General features: G+C 36.9%; 1 protein-coding gene across 5 annotated transcripts in view; it reads left to right on the top strand.

The window, feature by feature from the left end:
• Positions 1-21870, top strand: part of COL4A5 (collagen type IV alpha 5 chain) — a 328420-nt gene that overhangs the window by 164326 nt on the left and 142224 nt on the right. For all 5 annotated transcript variants that reach the window (XM_036305697.1, XM_036305696.1, XM_036305695.1 and 2 more), the window contains exons 4-8: positions 11336-11380; positions 16405-16449; positions 17571-17633; positions 19528-19581; positions 20075-20101. In XM_036305697.1, coding sequence (XP_036161590.1) covers positions 11336-11380; positions 16405-16449; positions 17571-17633; positions 19528-19581; positions 20075-20101 — 234 coding nt within the window. The remainder of the gene's footprint in view (positions 1-11335; positions 11381-16404; positions 16450-17570; positions 17634-19527; positions 19582-20074; positions 20102-21870) is intronic.

The following is a 21870-nucleotide window of genomic DNA, read 5'->3' as shown; positions in this document are numbered from 1 at the left end:
TTTAGTCTTCACTCCGGCCAGAGCCTTCAGTCTTTGCTCCATGCTTGCATATGCAAATAAACCGCCATCTTTGTTGGGTTAATTTGCATACTCACCCTGATTGGCTGGTGGGCGTTAACGGAGTGACACCAATTTGCATGTTTCTCTTTTATTAGTGTAAATTGGCAAACACCAATGACAAAGTAAGAATCTTAAAAGTGGCCAGCGAGAGACAGAAAGTTCCCAAAAGTGATCCCCAATCAGACTGGCGACTGATTTCTCAGCAGAAACGCATCAGGCAAGAAGGGAATGGAATGAAATGTACAAAGTCATGCAAAGGAAAGGTCTGATACAAGAATACTGTACCCAGCAAGGCTATCAATCAAAATTGAGGGTGAAATCAGGACCAAAAAAGGACTAAGGGAGTTTATTACCACCAAACCAACAACGCAAGAAATGCTAAAGGGTCTGCTGTAAAACAAATAGGAAGTGAAGAAGGAACACAGGCATAAAGAATGAAAATGGAGACAAGCAAGTACCTATCAATAATAACTTTAAATGTAAATGGATTAAATGCCACAATCAAAAGACATAGGGTAGCTGGGTATATAAGAAAACATGACCTACATATCTGCTGTCTACAGGAAACCCACCTCAGAAAAAAGGACTCACACAGACTGATGGTGAAGGGATGGAAAAAGGTTTTTCAGGCGAATGGAACTGAAAAAAAAGCTTGGGTAGCAATACTTATATCTGGAAAATTAGACCTCAAAGCAAAGGACATAGCAAGAGATAAGGAAGGCCACTTCATGATAATAAAGGGAGCAATCCAACAGGAAGAAATAATGATGGTAAACATATATTCACCCAATACAGGAGCACCCAAATACATAAAAAAAACTTCTGGAGGATAACAAGGGAGAGATTGACAGCAATACAGTCATAGTAGAGGACTTTAATACCCCACTATCAGAAATGGAAAAATCCTCTAAACAAAAAATGAGCAAAGAAACATCAATCCTAAATGACTCACTAGATCAGATGGAATTAATTGATATCTTCAGAATATTTCACCCCAAAGCCACAGACTATACATTCTTCTCAAGTGCACATGGGTCATTTTTAAAAATAGACCATATATTGGGTCACAGGCAAAGTCTCTTCAAATTCAAGAAGATAGAAATCATACCAAGCATCTTCTCAGATCACAATAGCATAAAAATGGAAATCAACTACAATAAAAACAATAAAAAAATCAAACACCTGGATGCTAAATAGCATGCTATTAAACAATGACTGGGTTACCAAAGAGATCAAAGAAGAAATAAAAAGCATCATGGCAACAAATGACAATGAAAACCCAACAATCCAAAATCAATGGGACACAGTGAAAGCAGTCTTGAGGGGGAAGTTCATAGCTCTGCAAGCCTACCAGAAAAAACAAGCAACAATGGTAATAAATTACCTAACCCTACAACTCAAAGATTTAGAAGGAGAGCAACTAGAAAAGCCCAGCATAAGCAGAAGGAAGGAAATAATAAAGATCAGAGTGGAGATGAATGAAATAGAGACAAAAAAAATACAAAAAAATCAACAAAACCAAGAGCTGGCTCTTTGAAAGGATAAACAAGATTGATGAACCTCTAGCCAGGCTCACCAAGAAGCAAAGAGAGAGGACCCAAATAAAATCAAAAATGAAAGAGGTGAAATAACAACCAATCCCACAGAAATACAAACTATTATAAAAAAAATACTATGAACAACTCTATTCCAACAAAAAGGACAACCTAGACAAAATGGACATATTCTTAGAAAAATACAAGCTCCCAAAACTCAACCAAGAAGAATAAAAAAACCTGAACAGGCCGATAACTACCGAAGAAATTGAAGCAGCGGTCAAAAATCTTCCAGCAAACAAAAGCCCTGGTCCGGACGGCTTTACAGGGGAGTTCTACCAAGCATTTAAAGAAGAACTAAAACCTATCCTACACATACTATTCCAAAAAATTCAAGAGGAAGGCATACTCCCAAGCTCTTTCTATGAATCCAGCATTATCCTAATTCCAAAACCAGATAAAGACACCACAAAAAAGAGAACTACAGGCCACAATATCCTTGATGAACATGGATGCTAAAATCCCCAATATAATTCTAGCAAATCGGATTCAGCAATACATTAGAAAGATCATACACCATGACCAAGTGGGATTTATTCCAGGGATGCAAGGATGGTACAATATCCACAAATCAATAAATGTGACACATCACAGAAATAAACTAAGAGACAAAAATCACATAATTATAGCAATTGATGCAGAAAAAGCATTTGACAAAATTCAACACCCTTTCTTGATAAAAACTCTCAGCAAAGTGGGAATAGAGGGATCATACCTCAACATAATCAAAGCCCTATATGACAAACCTACAGCCAACATCATACTCAGTGGGCAAAAACTAAAACCATTTCCCCTCAGAACATGCACAAGGCAAGGATGCCCACTTTCACCACTCCTGTTTGACATAGTACTAGAAGTGCTAGCCATAGCAATCAGACATGAAAAAGAAATAAAAGCCATCCAAATTGGAAAAGAAGAAGTAAAACTATCCTTATTTGCGGATGACATGATACTATACATAGAAAACCCCAAAGACTCCATAAAAAAACTACTAGACCTAATAAATGAATTTGGCAATGTAACAGGATAAAAAATTAATGCCCAGAAATCTATGGCCTTTTTGTACACCAATAACGAACTCACAGAAAGAGAAATGAAAAAAAAAATCCCTTTTACCATTGCACCAAAAAAATTAAAATACTTAGGAATAAACTTAAGAAAGAACATAAAAGATCTGTATTCAGAAATCTACAGGACATTGAAAAAAGAGATAGAGGAAGGCGTAAACAAATGGCAGAACATCCCATATTCATGGATTGGTCGAATCATCAACATTAAAATGTTCATACTACATAAGCAATCCATAGATTCAATGCAATACCTATTAAAATACAAATGGCATATTTCAAAGATCTAGAACAAACTCTCCGAAAATTCATCTGGAATAAAAAAAGATCCTGAATAACCACAGCAACCCTTAGAAAGAAGAACAATGTTGGAGGGATCACAATACCAGACATCAAACTATATTACCAAGCCATGGTTCTCAAAACTGCCTGGTACTGGCATAAGAACAGACATATAGACCAATGGAACAGAAGAGAGTATCCAGAAATTGACCCAAGCCATTATACTCAATGAATATTTGACAAAGGAGGCAAGAGCATACAATGGAGTCAAAACAGACTCTTTAATAAATGGTGCTGGGAAATTTGGTCAGATACATGCAAAAAAAATGAAACTAGATCACCAACTTACACCATACACAAAAGCAAACTCAAAATGGTTAAAGGACTTGAATAAGACGGGAAACCATAAAAACCCTATAAAACTCCATAGGCAGCAAAATTTCAGACATATTTCATAGCAATATCTTTATAAACATGGATCCTAGAGCAAGAGAGATTAAGGAGAAAATAAACAAATGGGACTACATCAAATTAAAAAGCTTCTGCAGAGCAAAAGAAACCATCAACAAAACAAGAAAGCCCACTGCATGGGAGAACATATTTGCCAATGTTATCTCAGATAAGGGTTTAATCTCCAATATTTGCAGGGAACTCATACAACTTAACAAAAGGAAGACAAACTACCCAATCAAAAAATGGGCAAAGGACCTAAATAGACTCCTTTCGAAAGAGGACATTCAGAAAGCCAAGAGACACATGAAAACATGCTCAATGTCACTAATCATCCAAGAGATGCAAATCAAAACAACAATGAGGTACCACCTCACACCTGTCAGAATGGCTATCATCAACAAATCAACAAATGACAAGTGCTGGCAAGGATGTGGAGAAAAAGGAACCCTCGTGCACTCCTGGTGGGAATGCAGACCGGTGCAGCCATTGTGGAAAACAGTATTGCGTTTCCTCAAAAATTTAAAAATGGAACTGCCATTTGACCCAGTAATAGCACTTCTAGGAATATATCCCAAGAAAGCAGAAACACCAATCAGAAAGTATATATGCACCCCTATGTTCATAGCAGCACAATTTACAATAGCTAAGATTTGGAAACAGCCTAAATGCCCATCAACAGATGAATAGATTAGAAGACGATGGTACATCTACACAATGGAATACTACGCTGCTATAAAAAAGAAGGAATTCTTACCATTTGCCACAGCATGGATGGAACTGGAGAGCATTATGTTAAGTGAAATAAGCCAGTCAATGAAGGAAAAATACCACATGATCTCACTCATTTATGGATAATAAAGACCATTATAAACTTATGAACAAAAAGATAGATAAAGGCAGAGAAGCATCGAACAGACTGTCAAATTACAGCGGGAAGGAAGGGGAGTGTTGGGGGTGTAAAAGATCAATCAAAGGACTTATTTGCATGTATATAAGCATAACCAATGAACACAAGACACTAGGTGGGTGGGGTAAGGGCATGTGCCAGGGGAAGGGAGTCCGGGGGAAGTTCAATGGCAAAAAAAGGAGATATATGTACTATTATTTGTTATAATTTAAACAAGAAAAAAAATACATAAAAATTAGACAGAAGAAGAAGAAGAAGAAGAAGAAGAAGAAGAAGAAGAAGAAGAAGAAGAAGAAGAGGAGGAGGAGGAGGAGGAGGAGGAGGAGGAGGAGGAGGAGGAGGAGGAGGAGGAGGAGGAGGAGGACAATGTTACATTGGTAGGAATATCGGAGGCCTTACTTTTAGAAAAGAAATAATACCTCAAGGGGGGCACACACAGTGATGGGAGTTTGAAAGTAATTAATTACCATGGGACAATCAGAAGACTTTCCTGGTGGGTAGTGTCCGTGAGTGGGATTGTAAAATTTGCGTAAGGTGGGAGCAAGTATAGGAAAGGAGAAGCTCACCTCTATGGAGGTCAAAATAGCCCCAATGGCAGATCCCATATCTCTGTTCCCAGAAACTTCAGCTAATTTCATCTCAGAAAGGAACAAAATCTGAGGAGGCATTTTGTTTCTGTAGTGTCAGAGTCCAACTGTGGCAATGCAATCAGATCCAGTGTAATAACTTTGGGGAATCTGAGGTACTAAAAATTTCCATATTTAGAAAAATGTCCATTTATTGCATTTAGTGGCACAGAAGTCAGACATTAATCTGCCAGGTTGGGTTGTAGGTGACATATATAGCAATTTGTTAAATTTAGAGCAGTGACAACCACCTGGGACAAGAGTTTCAATGAATTTGGTGAAGTGGAAGTCTCATAGGTTATTCTATGGGAGAGAAAGAAGAGATAATAGATCCATATAGCCTCTCCTTCAATTCCCAGGCTCATGATCCTTAAGGTGCTATCATCCTATCAGTTGGGAAGACTTTTCCCCATTGATTGCAATGTGGGCAGTCTCTTCTATACCATGAGCAAAGATGACATCTTATATGCATGTTAATATGGGGAATTGTAAGATTGGGAGAAATATATGTTTTTTAAAAAAATGTCTCTTTTGGTTCATTGCCCTTTACCATCTGTATTAGGTAGACTGGTGAACTGATATATGAGAGGGCATCTTCAGTTCATTTTCCTGGGAAAGAAAGTTGTTTTAAAACTCTTAGATTTTTTTCCCATGTAATCGTGGCACATCATGTCATTAGAGTATGAGGGGATTAAAATGCTTACTCATTAGGTAGTCATCCCAATAAAGGGGAAAATTAATGTAAATGCATAAATAAGTTTTAACACTTACATATACCAGAGCATAGACTGTAGGGGTTTGGTTGAGTATGATCTCTGAGGAGGTGGCATTACATCAAGGTAGTTTTGTTAGATTTAAAAGTGTTAGGCTTGATCGAGCAATTGAATCAATACCCCTTCCCCAGGAACTGAGTTCCAGGCCATTTTGAAATGGACATTCCCTTTTGCTGAGACCACATTCCACTTGTTAAGACCATTATCTCTCCCCTCCAGACGTACACAGAGAATTCTCCACCTAGAAAAAGCCCACCAAAGTGCTTTAAAAACCTCTGACTCCTGTCACTGGGGACTGGCACCACTTTGGGACTCAGCCACCTGGTGTGCGGATTATCAAATAAATTTAGAATCCCTCACCATTTGGCCTGGTGCGTTCTTCCTTCGGTGACCCTAACATTTGGTGCTGATACCTGAGGGGGTTCCATGGGCCATCGTCCAGGCTTTGATCACTCTGAGTTTGCTACTCAGAGAGCAATAGGCAGTGGCAGCTCATCCTGGGCTTACCTCCAAATCCTACTCAGGTGACTCAACTGCTGGCCTTGATTAGGCCTCCCTCCCTTATGGATCCCCCTAAAACAGCCAATGAGGAAGCCAGATTGGGAATCTCTCCTTCTCCATTGCTGATAATCCCTTACCACTGTAGCCTCATGCATTCCTCCTTCAGCGACCCTAACAAAGAGCAGAAGGGACCTGTGTTAAACTTCCTGAATAGAACTTTACACGAAGGAAAAAGCACGATTCTAAATGACTGCATAGACTTTAAGTAGATGAAACACTCTAGAGCAGCTGTTCTCAACCTGTGGGTCGTGACCCTTTTGGGGGTCGAACGACCCTATCACAGGGGTCACCTAAGACCATCGGAAAACACATATATAATTACATATTGTTTTTGTGATTAATCACTATGCTTTAATTATGTTCAATTTGTAACAATGAAATTGGGGGTCACCACAACATGAGGAACTGTATTAAAGGGTCGCGGCATTAGGAAGGTTGAGAATCACTGCTCTAGAGAATTCCCTATGTCCAACAAAGTGCAAAAACAGCAGAATGTTTTCTGTGCATCCAGGAGTGGCACACAAGTAGCAGAGAGAAGTGAAAGAGTCATGTGGATGGAACTGAACACAACTCACTGGCAATCCATGCAAACTGTTGGCATGAGACATCTCAATGAATTCCAGCTTGGACTAGACTGTCTCACCCTTCATCACCATGGAACTCCTTAAGCTCCCTATAATTCAGGCAGTCTTGTTAAAATGAGATGGGAACTCCAATTGACTGAGAGAAAATTTCAGCTGTGTTAGTGAAATGAATGCTTTGAAACAGAAATTAAGACTCCAAATTTGGCAACACATTAGGTCCAGCATAATAAGAAACCATAGAAAAATAAATTTTTATTTCTTGCATCTGAGTTTAACTCGGATTAAGGGCTGAATTCCATGCACACCATGCTAAGAGGTAATAATTTTAATACAATTGTGTCAGATTTAAAAAGTTAACTATATCAGATTTCATTTGGAATAATTTAGCATTAACTGGGAGTATTTTACAGTAGTATGATAATTTTTAAAGGTGTGGTTGTATTCAGTTTAAACTTAAAAAGTATTCCTGTCTTTTGCTTTGATTCCATTTCAATATGCATAAAATGAGAAGGTTAGACTGCTTTCCAAATTTTTGGGATTCTGAATGTGAAGCACTTTTGTGCTTTTGTCTCCACTATAACTTCATGCTTTCCAACATAGCCAAATTTATACTTGTTATGTGATTGGGAATTATGGTACATGTGTATATGTATCATATATACTAAATCTGCATACTCTTATATATGAAAATTAAATGTATAAAACAAATATATGTGTGTGTGTGTGTGTGTGTGTGTGTGTTTCTAAAGCATTTATCTATTATTAAAAATAAAGTTTCATTGCTGGTATTGTAAGAGCTATACAGTTTTTCTAAATATATAACTATAACTGCAACAGTTCACCTATTTTAAAAAATTAAAATTCTATTCATTTTTTATTCTTAAGACCACCTCAAATGTAAAGGCTACCTTATATTATAACAGTGTGGTAGTTAATAAAACACTATTTTTTCTTTTGAAAAATAAATAAATTTTAATTAATTTTTGGTAGATATACATTCACTTTATTCAAAGTAAATTAACATAAGATGGTATACTTTGAAAAAAAAATCTTTCCACCTGTATCCATTAGCCACTGAGTTCTCCATATCCCTACTAGATACCCATTTATGTTATTTCCTTGCAGATATAACACAGATACACTTTTAATTACTTTTATTTATAAAATGGTAGTATATTTAACACATTATTTTACCTTTGTTTTTCACTTAGTATACTTGTAGATATCCCATATCAGTATACACAAAACCTCATTATGTTTATAACTGCTTTTTATTTCATTTGTGTATAAACCATAATTAAGCCATCCCTATTTATGATAATTTAAGTCGTTTTCAAATTTTTGTTATTAAAAACAATGTTACCAAGATATACATTTTTTGATTTTTCAATTATAGTTTACTTTCAATATTATTTTGTATTGGTTTCAGGTGTACAGCATAGTGGTTAGACAATCATATACTTTACACAGTGATCCCCTGATATTTCCAGTACCTGCCTGGCACCATACATAGTTATTACAACATTATCGACTATATTCCTTATGCTGTGCTTTACACCCCCATGACTATTTTCTAACTGTCAATTTGTACTTCTTAAACTCTTCACCTCTTTCACCCAGTAAGATATACAATGTTAATAGTTTTATTTTCCCCAATAAAGCATTATATCAGTAAGATTATTTGAAGTGGTATTGCTGAATCAGATGGTACACGTATTTATATATTTTTATGAATATTGTCAAATTTCTCCACAAGAAGTAATATGGTTAATTCTTTTTATTTTTCAATTACAATTTACTTTTAATATTATTTGTATTGGTTTCAGGTATGCAGCATAATGGTGAGGCAATCATATTATATGATTTATTCTTTTTTAAGATTTTTAAAAATTGATTTTTATAGAGAGAGGAAGAGAGAGGGAGAGAGAAACGTTGATGTGAGATGTTTTATTTCCACCTTTAGTGGTAAAACACAAAATAGTCATTGTGCAAATGGTCTTCTAGTTGTTTAAAAATAGAATTAAGTTTTATTCCATCTCATTAGAAGTACATCTATTGTGGAAAGCGTGGAATATTAAGCTTTTGTAAAAGCAAGGTATGGTAGGCAGAATAATACCCACCCCCTAAAGATGTCCATGACGTAATCCTCAGAACAACTGAAATTAAGTTTGCAGATGGAATTAAAGTTGGTAATCAGCTGGTCTTAAACAAGGGAGATTATTGTAGATTGTCTGTGTGGCCCTAGGGCCTAGGCCAGCTGTGGGCAAACTACAGCCCGCGGGCCGGGTCCGGCAGGTTTGAAATGAATAAAACTAAAAAAAAAAAAAAAAAAAAAAAAAAAGACTGTACCCTTTTATGTAATGATGTTTACTTTGAATTTATATTAGTTCACACAAACACTCCATCCATGCTTTTGTTCCGGCCCTCCGGTCCAGTTTAAGAACCCATTGTGGCCCTCGAGTCAAAAAGTTTGCCCACCCCTGCTCTAGAGCAATGGTTCTCAGCCTTCCTAATGCTGCGACCCTTTAATAGAGTTCCTCATGTTGTGGTGACCCCCAACCATAAAATCATTTTCGTTGCTACTCCATAACTGCAATTTTGCTACTGTTATGAATCGTAATGTACATATCTGATATGCAGGATATATTTTCAAGGGTTGCGACCCACAGGTTGAGAACCGCTGCCTAGTGTAATCACAAGGGTCCTTTAAATGTAGAAGAAGAAGGCAGAAGAAGCAGCGTCAGAATGACTAAAGTTATAAAGAATCATTCAGTCATTACTGGCTTTGAAGATTTAAGAAGGCCATGAGCTGAGGAATGCTGGTCGCTCTAGAACAGGTGTGGAGAACCTTTTTTTTTGGCCAAGGGCCATTTGGAGAATATATATATATATATATATATATATATATATATATATATATATATATATAAATTCAAGGACCATACAAAATGATCAACTTAAAAATTAGCCTGTTATAATTTTTTTAAATATATTTTATTGATTTTTTACAGAGAGGAAGGGAGAGGGATAGAGAGTTAGAAACATCGATGAGAGCGAAACATCAATCAGTTGCCTCCTGCACACTCCCTACTGCGTATGTGCCCGCAACCAAGGTACATGCCCTTGACCGGAATCAAACCTGGGACCCTTGAGTCCGCAGGCCGATGCTCTACCCACTGAGCCAAACCGGTTAGGGCATAGCCTGTTATAATTTCATCAAACATTTAATTAACTCATCACTAATGCTTTGGCAGAGCCAGACCAAATTATTTCGTGGGCCCTATGTGGCCCTCAGGCTGGACATTCCCCACCTCTGCAGAAGTTGGAAAAAAAGATAGGAAATGGATTCTTCCCCTAAAGACTTCAGAAAGTAACACAGCTCTGCCACTGGAACACCTGTCATACTTCTGATTTCCAGAAATGTAAGGTTGTGCTGTTTTAGCTACAGTGTTTATAGTAATTTGTAACAGCAGCATAGGAAACAAATATGCAAGGTAACCTTTTCTCAAAATGAAACTTTTCACAGAAGCCCCACATAAAACAGATAAAAACAGAGCTGCACTAATTAAAGGAGGGCTGTGTCATAGTGATGGAGGAACCTCCAATGGAGCCTCTAGGGGTGTGAGTTGAGTAGTTTAGAAATTACTTTTGTAAAATAACATGTCCCAATTTAATAAAAGCTACCTAAAGCCACAGGCAGTGACCTACTAGCTATATATTCCTCTGAAATTCCTGCCTTTGTAGCAGAATAAGGTTTTCTTTATTTAATTTTTGAAGGAAATAATTTTAAAAATGTAGACAAGACTTTATATTTTACGCAATGCAATTGTAACTAGAAATGGGTAAATAGATTAATACACGTGGGCAGCCTCTTTTGCATGGAGTCTATAGCCAAAGCTAGGAAGGAAAGTCTATGGTTCTTTCTTATTCCTTCTTAAGCTCTGCCAGTAGAAAGTGCCTATAAAACAAAGCAGAGGTTTAAAACAGCAAACTGAAGAATAGTACATATTTGGACTAAGAGATGACAATACTTATTACAAGCATGGCAGTCAGATTAACATGATATAGACACTGCCTATATTTTCAGCACTTATTTTGCTTAAGCCTAAATGATTCGGGAAAGAGCTACACCAATATTTCATTTTTGTTTTTTTGAATGATTTATAATTCGCTTTACAGGTATAAAGTTTCTTCTATAAGTTAGTAGTTTCCTTATCCATAAATAAAGGCCTTTCTTATTTTTATCATATAATAACTTACCTCAGTACTTTCCATTTAAATAATAAATACTTTTTCCTTGGGTATATAAATTTCTCAGTAATCTTCACTAAGGTTCACAAACATTTAATTATCTAATTTTATAATAAAAAAAATGGTTATTTGAGGGCTATTTGAAAGGGAAAAACTAAGTATGTTGTATTTTTCAGGGTGATGATGGAAATCCAGGGCTACCAGGACCAAAAGGGATCAGAGTAAGTGATATGTGCTTATATGTCAAATGTGTCATTGGTAAAAACAGAGAAAAAGCAAATGAAGTGTTATGAGACAACAGAAGAAAAGACTCACGTTGAAATGCAAAAATATTCAGTCTTTAAAAAGTTAAAAGAGTTGGTATATGTCTACAATTAGCTCTTAGTATTTTGATAGTTATATTTACATATACAGATGTCTATACACACTAATGTAAGAAGATTTTAAAGCAGCTTATGGTTAAAAATTGCAAAGTGATTCATTCTAACAAATTGCCAATTCACTTAAAATATATATCATATAAGTGGTTTAAACCAGAAATTCCCAATCATTGTGATCATCTCAGTCCTCTGGGCCCTCAGACTGTGTACCCTCCCAGTGTTATCATATACACATGTTATAATTTTATGTGTCTTGAAGAGTATACATGGGAATCAATGGTTTTAACCACTGTATTAAAGAGTAACTATTTTTTTAAATAATACAACATTACTTCAATATACTTAAAAACTCATTCCATATTCAGATTTCTTCAATTGTCTCACAGATGTCTTTTTATAATGGACTATAGGCCTGGTGCACAAAATTCGTGCAGGGGGCGGGGGGTGTCCCTCAGCCTGGCCTGCACCTTTTCCAATCTGGGACCCCTTGAGGGATTGTCTGACTGCCTGTTTAGGCCCAATCGCCCCCACAGGGATCGGGCCTAAACTGTCAGTCGGACATTTCTCTCAAAATCCGGAACTGCTGGCTCCTAACCGTTCGCCTGCCTACCTACCTGATTGCCCCTAACCGCTTCTGCCTACCAACCTGATAGCTCCCTCACTGCTCCCCTGCCAGCCTGATTGATGCCTAACTGCTCCCCTGATGGCCTGACTGCCTGCAAATGCCCTCCCCTGCCAGCCTGATTGCCCACAACTGCCCTGCCCTGCCAACCATCTTGTGGTGGCCTTCTTGTGGTGGCCATCTCTGGCAGACATATTGTGGTGGTCATCTTGTGACGATGTGAGGGCAGCCATGTTATGGCGGCCATCTTGTGATGACATTGCGTGAGGGTATGATGCCACCTAGGCTTTTATTATATGGGATTTGTTCTAACCAGAATTGAAGCAAATTACATATATTGCATTTGGTTGGTGTATTTCTTAAGCCTATTTATCACATCATTGGAGAAACTGGGTCATTTGTATTGCACTGTGTTCCATATTCTGAAAGTAGCTGATTGTTTGTTCATGATGTCATTTAAATTGTTTCTCTTTTCCCCCATATTTTCTGCAAATTGGAGGTTGCCTTGGAAGAGGCACTAGAGAACTTTCTGGGGATACAGAAAGAGCTGTACACTTGAGATTTGTGAATTTTACTGTATGTAAATTATACTGCAAAAAATAAAGGAAATAGAAACATGTACCAATAAGAAAGATCTTGATGTGTTTGTAACCATCAAGTGTATGGTTTAAAACATTTCTCAGAAGAATTATATATATTGATCACTTCAATAAAGTTTTGTGACTAGTGAAAAAAAAATAACACTTTATAGGTCATGCTATGTACTTACTACTCAATTACTTCTTATGGCCCAAATATCTGTCTAACCCCTCTTTTATGCTAGGTTTAATCAGTGGTCTCAGGATTATGAACCTGATTCTGCTAACAAAAATGTCCACATCAACTTTCACTTAGTGGTTTAGCATCCATCTATGATCATTGTCGATCCATTTTTTTATTTTGTTCAGCGTTGCAAAGTGATGATTCTAAAAATTATATTAATCCTTCATATATTAACTAGAATTCTACTTTATCAGCTGGAATTCTAATAAGGTAATGAGTTGCTATACCAGCAACTTCAAGTGATGATGAAGGAAGGTTTTTTTAAAATATATTATCCTTATAAACACATGGACTTTATTAGTCTCAAACAATTGTGCTCATTATTCATATATATACACTAGAGGCCCGGTGCATGAAATTTGTGCACGGGGGCAGGGGGTCCCTCAGCCCGGCCTTCACCCTCTCCAATCCAGGGCCACTGGCTCCTAACCACTCACCTGCCTGCCTGCCTGAGTGCCCCTAACCACTCTGCATGCCTGCCTGATGCCCCTAACTGCTCTCCTGTGTGCCTGATCACCCCTAACCACCTCTGCCTGCTAGCCTGATTGCCCCTAACTGCTCCACTGCCTGCATGATCACCCCTCACCACCTCTGCCTGCTGGCCTGATCACCCCTAACTGCCTCTGCCTGTTGGCCTTGTCGCCCTTATCTGCCCTCCCCTGCCAGCCTGGTTGCCCCTAATTGCCCTCCCCTGCTGACCTGGTCTCCCCTAACTGCTCTCCCCTGCCAGCCTGATCGTCCCTAACTGCCTCTGCCTTGGCACCCAGCACTATAGCTTTGTCCAGAAGGATATCCGGATGGATGTCTGGAAGATGCCCAGTCTAATTAGCATATTACCCTTTTATTAGTATAGATTTATTTTTTTGTTTAAAGTATTTCATATGTCTCCTTTTTCCCCCATTAACTCCCCTCTGTCCACTCCCACCCCCGAGGGCAAGCCCCCACCACCCCAGTGTCCGTGTCCATTGGTTATGCTAATATGCATGCATACAAGTCCAAATTATCCCATCTTTGGTCTGTGGATGCCCTTTCAAGTTGGTCCCTGTCCTGTTCCCTTTTTTTTAAAAAAACAATATATAGATATATTTTATTGATATTTTGTAGAGAAGAAGGGAGAGGGATAGAGAGTTAGAAACATCAATGAGAGAGAAACATCGATGAGAGAGAAACATTGATCAGCTGTCTCCTGCACACTCCCCACTGGGGATGTGCCTGCAACCAAGGTACATGCCTTTGACTGGAATCGAACCTGGGACACTTGAGTCCACAGGCCGATGCTCTATCCACTGAGCCAAACCGGTCAGGGCTTTGTCCTGTTCCCTTTTGACAAAACTCTATTGATCTTTGATAACTTCCTTGCTTTCTGATACAAGACCCTTCAGGCTTATTTTGTACATTTTCTCTCCATGTCTATAATTGCCCATGTCTCTGATTCCAGGTTCGTTTTAGTGAAAAATGTGATTTAGATATCGCAGTCGGAATGGTAGGGGTTTTCATTGCTATTGGATTTGTCATTGTTTTGATGTCTTTTCAGTGGACAGAAGTAGAAAATAAACATTTTTAAGAGAAAAATATCCTGCATTCATATTATTCCAATCGAAATTTAAAATAAAAAGATTTTTGTATACTTATTCTCTCCCTGCCAGCTCTCTCTCCTTAAGGTGAAAATTTTGATTCTAAATGACATTTTACCCTACAATATACCTATGCTCCTATTTAGTTTCAAATAATAATTTACAAATTAACAAAATAACAATTTCAATTTTAATGGTGAGAGTAGAATTCTTAAATGCCATTATTTTTCTTTTATTTTCCCCCTTTGAATTGGCTAATTTCACAGAAGAATTAGTCAAAATATCATGTTTTTAAAGCACTTGAAGTCATTATTTTCTTTATATTGTTATGCCAACAACTTGATATACATTAAGTTCATTGGTTCCAGTTTGTTTGCAATTTTTAATGATTTCCTTTTACCTCATTTTTTTATCTTTTAATACTTTAAACATTTACATTGTTCTATAAGGTAAGGCATAGTTAGGGATGTTCCTCATATATCCTTGTTAACCCCCCTCCCCCATTCTGTTCCTTCTTTCTAGATATAATCATTTTTATTATTTTTGTACATCTTTTCATTGTTTAGTATCACTACCCTTCTTATACAATGGTAGCATATTATATATACTATTTACACTTTGTTTCTTTTACTTAATATTATATCCTGGAGACCACTGTACAGAAATCTTCCTCATTCTTTTTAACAACTGTATGGTTTTACATTGTGTAAATTTACCACAAATTCTTTAGGCATGTTCTTATTGTTTCCAATCTTTATCTATAATAATGGTTATATATTACTTTCTAAAGTTAAGCTATAATAATGCTTCATTGAATAAACTTGAATTTCATATTTTGTTTCATAATTTCTAGTATAACTTTGGAGTAAACCCTTAGAAATGTGTTGCTTCAAAAGATAAATACTTGAATAATTTTGCTAGATACTTCCAAATTTCTCCCCATGGCATTTGGATCCCATTAGGGGTGTATGAGAATACCTTTTTCCCATACCCTCACTTGCAGAGAATATTGTCAAATTTGTATTTTCTATAATCTTGACAAGGAAATTGATTGAAGAATTTTTGGGGTGATCACATTGATGATCTCTGGTGCAGATATATTTGCCACTTACCTATCCTGCTGAATTCAATATTCATCACAAACCTTAGAGAACCACTTTATCTTTTATAAAAGATATTTCCTCCTCCTCCTCCTCCTCCTCCTCCTCCTCCTCCTCCTCCTCCTCCTCCTCCTCCTCCACCTCCTCCTCCTCCTCCTCCTCCTCCTCCTTCTTCTTCTTCTTCTTCTTCTTCTTCTTCTTCTTCTTCTTCTTCTGTTGTTAATCCTCACCCAAGGATATTTTTCTATTGATTGTTAGAGAGAGTGGAAGGTAGAGGGAGAGACAGAGAGGGAGAAACATCTATGTGACAGAGACACAACAATTGGTTGCCTCCTGCATGTGCTCTGACAGAGGCTGGGGATTGAGCCTGCCACCGAGGTATGTGCCCTTGACCAGAATCGAACCCAGACCCTTCAGTCCTTAGGCTGATGCTCCATCCACTGAGCAAATCCAGCTAGAGCTAGAAAAGACATTTCATCCATTAATTTGCTGCCTCTTACTAAGTACAATGCAGACAATGTTCCTTCTAATAAGAGTTTCTTCTGTAGTTTTCTATAGAGACTTTTAACATGTATAGGAGTTTTGTATTTTTTAATGATGTGTAAAAGAACAGCGAGTGGCAATAATCAATGAGACACAGTTTATCCATTGAATTTCTAAATGTAATTTTCACAATTCCCTTAGGTAGGATATTATCTCATTTTTACTAATTGTTATTTGGTTCAAGAAATTTATTTCTTCTTATAGGGTCCTCCTGGACTTCCTGGATTTCCAGGTACACCAGGTCTTCCAGTAAGTAGAATTTGGATCTTATTTTTAAATCCCTTAAAAAGAATTAAAAGATTTCCTTTTTTATGGCTGAATAACATTCCATTGTGTAAATGTGCCACAGTATTTTTGTATCTATTCATCTACTGATGGGCACTTGGGCTACTTCCAAATCTTGGCTATTGTAAATAGCACTACAGTGAACATAGGGGTGCATGTATTTTTTTTCTGATTGATGTTTTGGCTTTCTTTGGATATATTTCCAGAAGTGGGGTCATTGGGTCATAAGGCAGTTCCATTTTTAATTTCTTGAGGAAACTCTATACTATTTTCCACAGTGGCTGCACCAATCTGCATACCCACCAACAGTGTATGAGCGTTCCCTTTTCTCCAAGTTCTTGCCAAGTCAGAGAAAGACAAATACCACATGATTTCACTTATGTGTGGAATCCAATAAATAAAATTTAAAAAATAGAAACAGATTCATAGATATAGAGAACATACTGACAGCTGTCAGAGGAGAAGGCATTGGGGAACTGGGTGAAATAGGTGAAGGGATTAATCAAAAAACAACAATATAAAAAATGTCATAAACACTGATGACAGTATGATGATTTGGTGACTACCAGAAAGAAAGAAGGTGGGGGGGAGATAGAAGAGGATAAAGGAGGGATAAATGGTTAATACAGTGGGGCCTTGACTTACGAGTTTAATTCGTTCCGTGATGGAGCTTGTAACTCAAATTACTCCTATGTCAAATCAAAAAGTGAATGAGTGAGACACGTGATGCTGGGCTGATGTTGTGGCGTTCACTGTGACGTTTGCTGCGCCAACTAGCGGTGGGGTATCTGAAGCTGGCTGGTAACCCGAATTTTAGCTCGCAACTCAAAGCAAAAAATCGGCCTAGAGACGGCTCGTATCTCGAAAAACTCGTTAGTCGGGACACTCGTAAGTCAAGGCCCCACTGTAGAGGGAGACTGGATTTTGGATGATGAACACACAATACCATATACAGATAATGTATGATAGGATTGTATACCTGAAACCTATATAATTTTATTAATCAATGTAACTCTAATAAATCCAATAAAATACATTAAAATAATCTAAGAAATATTATATATCTGTTATATCACTTTTCATAGGGAATGCCAGGCCATGATGGAGCCCCAGGACCTCAAGGTGTCCCTGGATGCAATGGAACCAAGGTGAGATCTCAACTAAAGTTTAGGCAATATGATTGATAATAATAGATTTAAAAATCTAAATAAATCAATATTAAGAATGTTGAAGAAGAGATATAATATAGCTTCATGTCTGGGACATACATAGCTGTGTGTTCTGAGTTAACATTTTCAATAATTTGAAACATCAGTAATGCTTTCAGTTTGTTTAAGTAGCTGGGATAGTGCATTGAATTGAAGATTATTACAAAAACCTTTTCTGACTTTAGTGTAAAGTAAGATAAAAGTTAAAAAAGAATATATATTCTAGAAGCCCAGTGCATGAAATTCGTGCTTGGGTAAGGTCCCTAGTGGCTGCCTACTGGGGGCACTTCCCTTCCCCCAGCTGCCTGCCATCTCTGCCACTGGCCCTGCCCCCTGGTCAAACTCCTGGTCGAACTCTTAGTCAAGGGGACAATTTGCATATTAGGTTTATATTATATAGGATGTTTTCAATATTATATCAGTTGTTCAAATTAATACGTATGAATGAATGTCATTCATTAGCTTTGCTTTTTTAAAAACTAGGTACAACTTAAGTTTTCAAATAGTTCATGTTTTTAAACTGTTTTCTGCCTTACTTAATAACTTCCTTAAGAAAAAATTATAAAAATCTTTATGTAATAGAACACATTACTTTTTACTATAAACTATTAGTATGAAACTCTTTTCTGTTAGTGAAAATGATGAGTTTAACAATTTAAAAAGAAAAATGAAACATTACATACGATAAACATGTTTTTTTCCTTACCCACTTTTCTTGGTTTTAGTCATAACTTGAGCAACAAACAGACCACTGGCCCAAGTTTTAAATTTGAAGACAAAATATTATTTATAATAAGAATACTATGTTATATGATTAAAGGAATAGTTTTCTTTCTTTTTGAAAAGCAACAATTTAGCAGATTTCATAATTAGTTTGTATTTGAGGCCTCTAATTACATGAACAACAAAATTTTTAAAATGGATTTGTTATGCATACTTTTAGATAAAATGGTTTCTTATATTTCTCACTGTACAACTAATAGAATGAACCCCAGACCTAGAACCAGAATATATCTTTTCTTTTGTTTTCTGTGTTCTAAACTTAATGTTCAGGCCACTTCCTTTCTCTCTGAGCCTACCTTTTCCATGTGCAAAAAGTGGTGAAGAGAGGGTATTGGACAATAAATAAAGGCACACAGATCAAATAATTTACTCTTTTAAACCTCTGATAAGGATGTTTCTAGGATTACTGTGGCATAAAGGTATTTGAAAGGAGGGTGCATTGGGGTTCTTCTACAACAACTTCAGCTTTTGTTTTCTAAACCAAATGTTCATAGTAGCACATTACAATAGTGAGTGAGAACAAAACTGGTGCCTAGGAAACATAATGACCTGCAATTGCTAGAACTATTGCCATCATTGTCCTCTTGGTGATATTAATGGCATTATTACCATATTTTCCTCTTAGCAAAAAAAGTTAATAGTTTGCAATAAAAGAAAATACAATAAGACAGTTAAAAAAAGAATCTATAGAATACATGGGCAGGAAATTGGGGCAAATCATTAATTATTAAATGTGATTATGGCCAGGAATCTGGTGTGATTGTCTCAAAGTAGATTTGTCAGAATAAAATGACTGAGGTAGAAGATCTTCTGTCTTTATTTTTTATTGGGATTGATAAATAGGGATAAAAATATCTTAGAAGTTTGACATAATCTGGATAGTTGATACTGAAATAATTGGAAAGTGAAGGCTAATGAATTTTTGGCAACCTGGCATGTTTCAAAATGGCTTTTAAAGAAATCTTCAATAAATGATTTCAATAAATCATTGTTTGCTGGCATAGTTATGCTTTCTTTCTTGTTCCTCATGCTCTTTCTTTTTAACTTCTAGGGAGAACGTGGATTTCCAGGCAGTCCCGGTTTTCCTGGTTTACAGGGTCCTCCAGTAAGTTATCAAATTTGGGATTGTAATGAACACAGGAATTGGCAGAAGAAGCAGAAGTGTAGAGAGTGAGCTCTGTGCATTCATGTGGACCAACGATAAATTTTAAAGTAGTAAACTAGAAAAGGTTTTTAAAAACCAAAGTTTGTAGTATATCTCTGTGCTGTGTAAAAGCAAGAATTCTGTTATTTAATACAGGGTGGGGTAAAATTAGGTTTATAGTTGTGAGTATGTGAAACACAGAGTTAATTCTTGTTTTATTATTTTAATTATTGTATTATTTTCCATACGAACAGCTGTAAACCTACTTTTGCCCACCTTATACAAATGTCACCTCTAAGTATCCTAAGATGCATTGTACTCAGAATGACCCTATAGTCATCTATTCACTTTGGGCTTTATTTGGAAAACATTGCATATATATATATATATATATATATATATATATATATATATATATATAAATAATAATAATATATTTTCTTTTTAATAATAGGGACCTCCTGGGATTCCAGGTATGAAGGTAAGCATCTCATGCTGGGACAGAAAATATTTTGAATAAGATATTTGGAAAGCCTGTAACTTTAATCAGATAACGTCACTGACTTCTGTCTTAAAAATGGATGCTTCTAGAGCTTGTTGCACACTTACAAGCTCTCCTGTAGCAGTCTCCTTTGGATTTAAGTACCTCCCTTGTACTGATGCACTCGTAAATATGTATATCAGACTCAAATTTCTTTTCTGAGACCTTTAGTCCTCATTACATTTTTATACAATTGACCACCTGCTCTCTCAAGAAACTCTTTTCCCCTGTATTCTGTGACACTACCCTTCCCTGATTCTTATTCTGCATCTGAATGTACAGAGGTACATTCAGCAGTGTTGTATGCAAGCTCATACTATCCTGCCCAGCAGGTATTAAGGCACAGTCTGACTCTCTCTTTTCTTCTATGCCTAGCAATATTATTAATGCTCATTGTATTGTTACTATTTAGTTACTGAATACCTTCATTTATATCACGAAAACAGACTTTTCTTATGACCTAGATGCCTCCCTGATATCTCTACTCAAATATTTCTCAGACATTAAAATTAACATGTTCAAAGTTAACACAGACCCCAAAATAAACCTGTTCTTTTCTCTGGCTAATCCATTTCTAAAATTTGCATCACTATATATTATGTACACTATTACATAAGCCCCAAAACTTCCATTTTTATTTCTTCACATACCTCTACTCCCTTATTCCATTATATCACTAAATACTGTGTGTTTTGCCTATAAAATATATCTTAAATTTATCCACTTTTCTCCTTCCCCACTGCCACTAAACTAACTATAATGTCTCATATAAACTATTGTAATAGCCCCTTACCTAGTCTCTCTCTCTCTCTCTCTCTCTCTCTCTCTCTCTCTCTCTCTCTCTCTCTCTTTCTCTCTCTCTCTCACTTTCTCTCTCTCTGTTGTTTTTTGCTATGCCCCCCCCGACCTTCAAAACAGATTTAATCTCTACAAAACAGCCAAGAATGATCTTTTGAAAATGTAAATCAATAGTTTTATCTTCCTGCTTATAGACCTTCAAGAGCTTCCCACTGCATCTAATCAAGTGCATCTAACATTCTTTTCCTGTAAGACCTGCATGTTCCAGTCCCTGCCTATATTTTCAGCTTTATCTTTAAGCCACTTTTCCCTTAGGTCACTGATCACACCACACTCTTCATTAAGTTATTTGAATGTCCCAAACTCTTCCCTTTCAGGGTTCTTTCACTATCTAACACTCATCCCCGATCTTCACCTGGATGATGCCTTATTATCCTTTAGCTCCCAGCCTAAATGGTACCTTCAGAGATTCTCCTTCTGTGACTGCTCACACTAAATTAATTTCCTTAACTATTTTTAATTGAAATATATTAATGTTTCACATAGAACATTGTATAAATTTAAGGTGTACATGTTAATTTGATACATTTATATATAATAACTATCATTATAACAATAACTAGAGGCCAGGTGTGGATTAGTGCACAGGTGGGGTCCCTCGGCCTGGCCTGTGGGGATAGGGCTGAAACCAGCTCTCTTACATCCCCTGAGGGGTCCTGGATTGAGAGAGGACACAGGCCAGACTGAGGGACCCCACCAGTGTACAATCAGGGCCAAGGAGGGACCGCAAGAGAGCTCCAGGGCATGTCCGGCCTATCTTGCCCAGTCCTGATTGGCTGGACCCCAGCAGCAAGCAAACCTACCAGCCGGAGCATCTACTCCCGGATGGTCAGTGTGCATCACAGTGACTG

The sequence above is a fragment of the Myotis myotis genome, unplaced genomic scaffold (assembly GCF_014108235.1).
Source record: "Myotis myotis isolate mMyoMyo1 unplaced genomic scaffold, mMyoMyo1.p scaffold_m19_p_4, whole genome shotgun sequence".
In the NCBI taxonomy this organism is placed as follows: domain Eukaryota; kingdom Metazoa; phylum Chordata; class Mammalia; order Chiroptera; family Vespertilionidae; genus Myotis; species Myotis myotis.
This window is presented reverse-complemented; position numbering and strand designations above follow the sequence as displayed.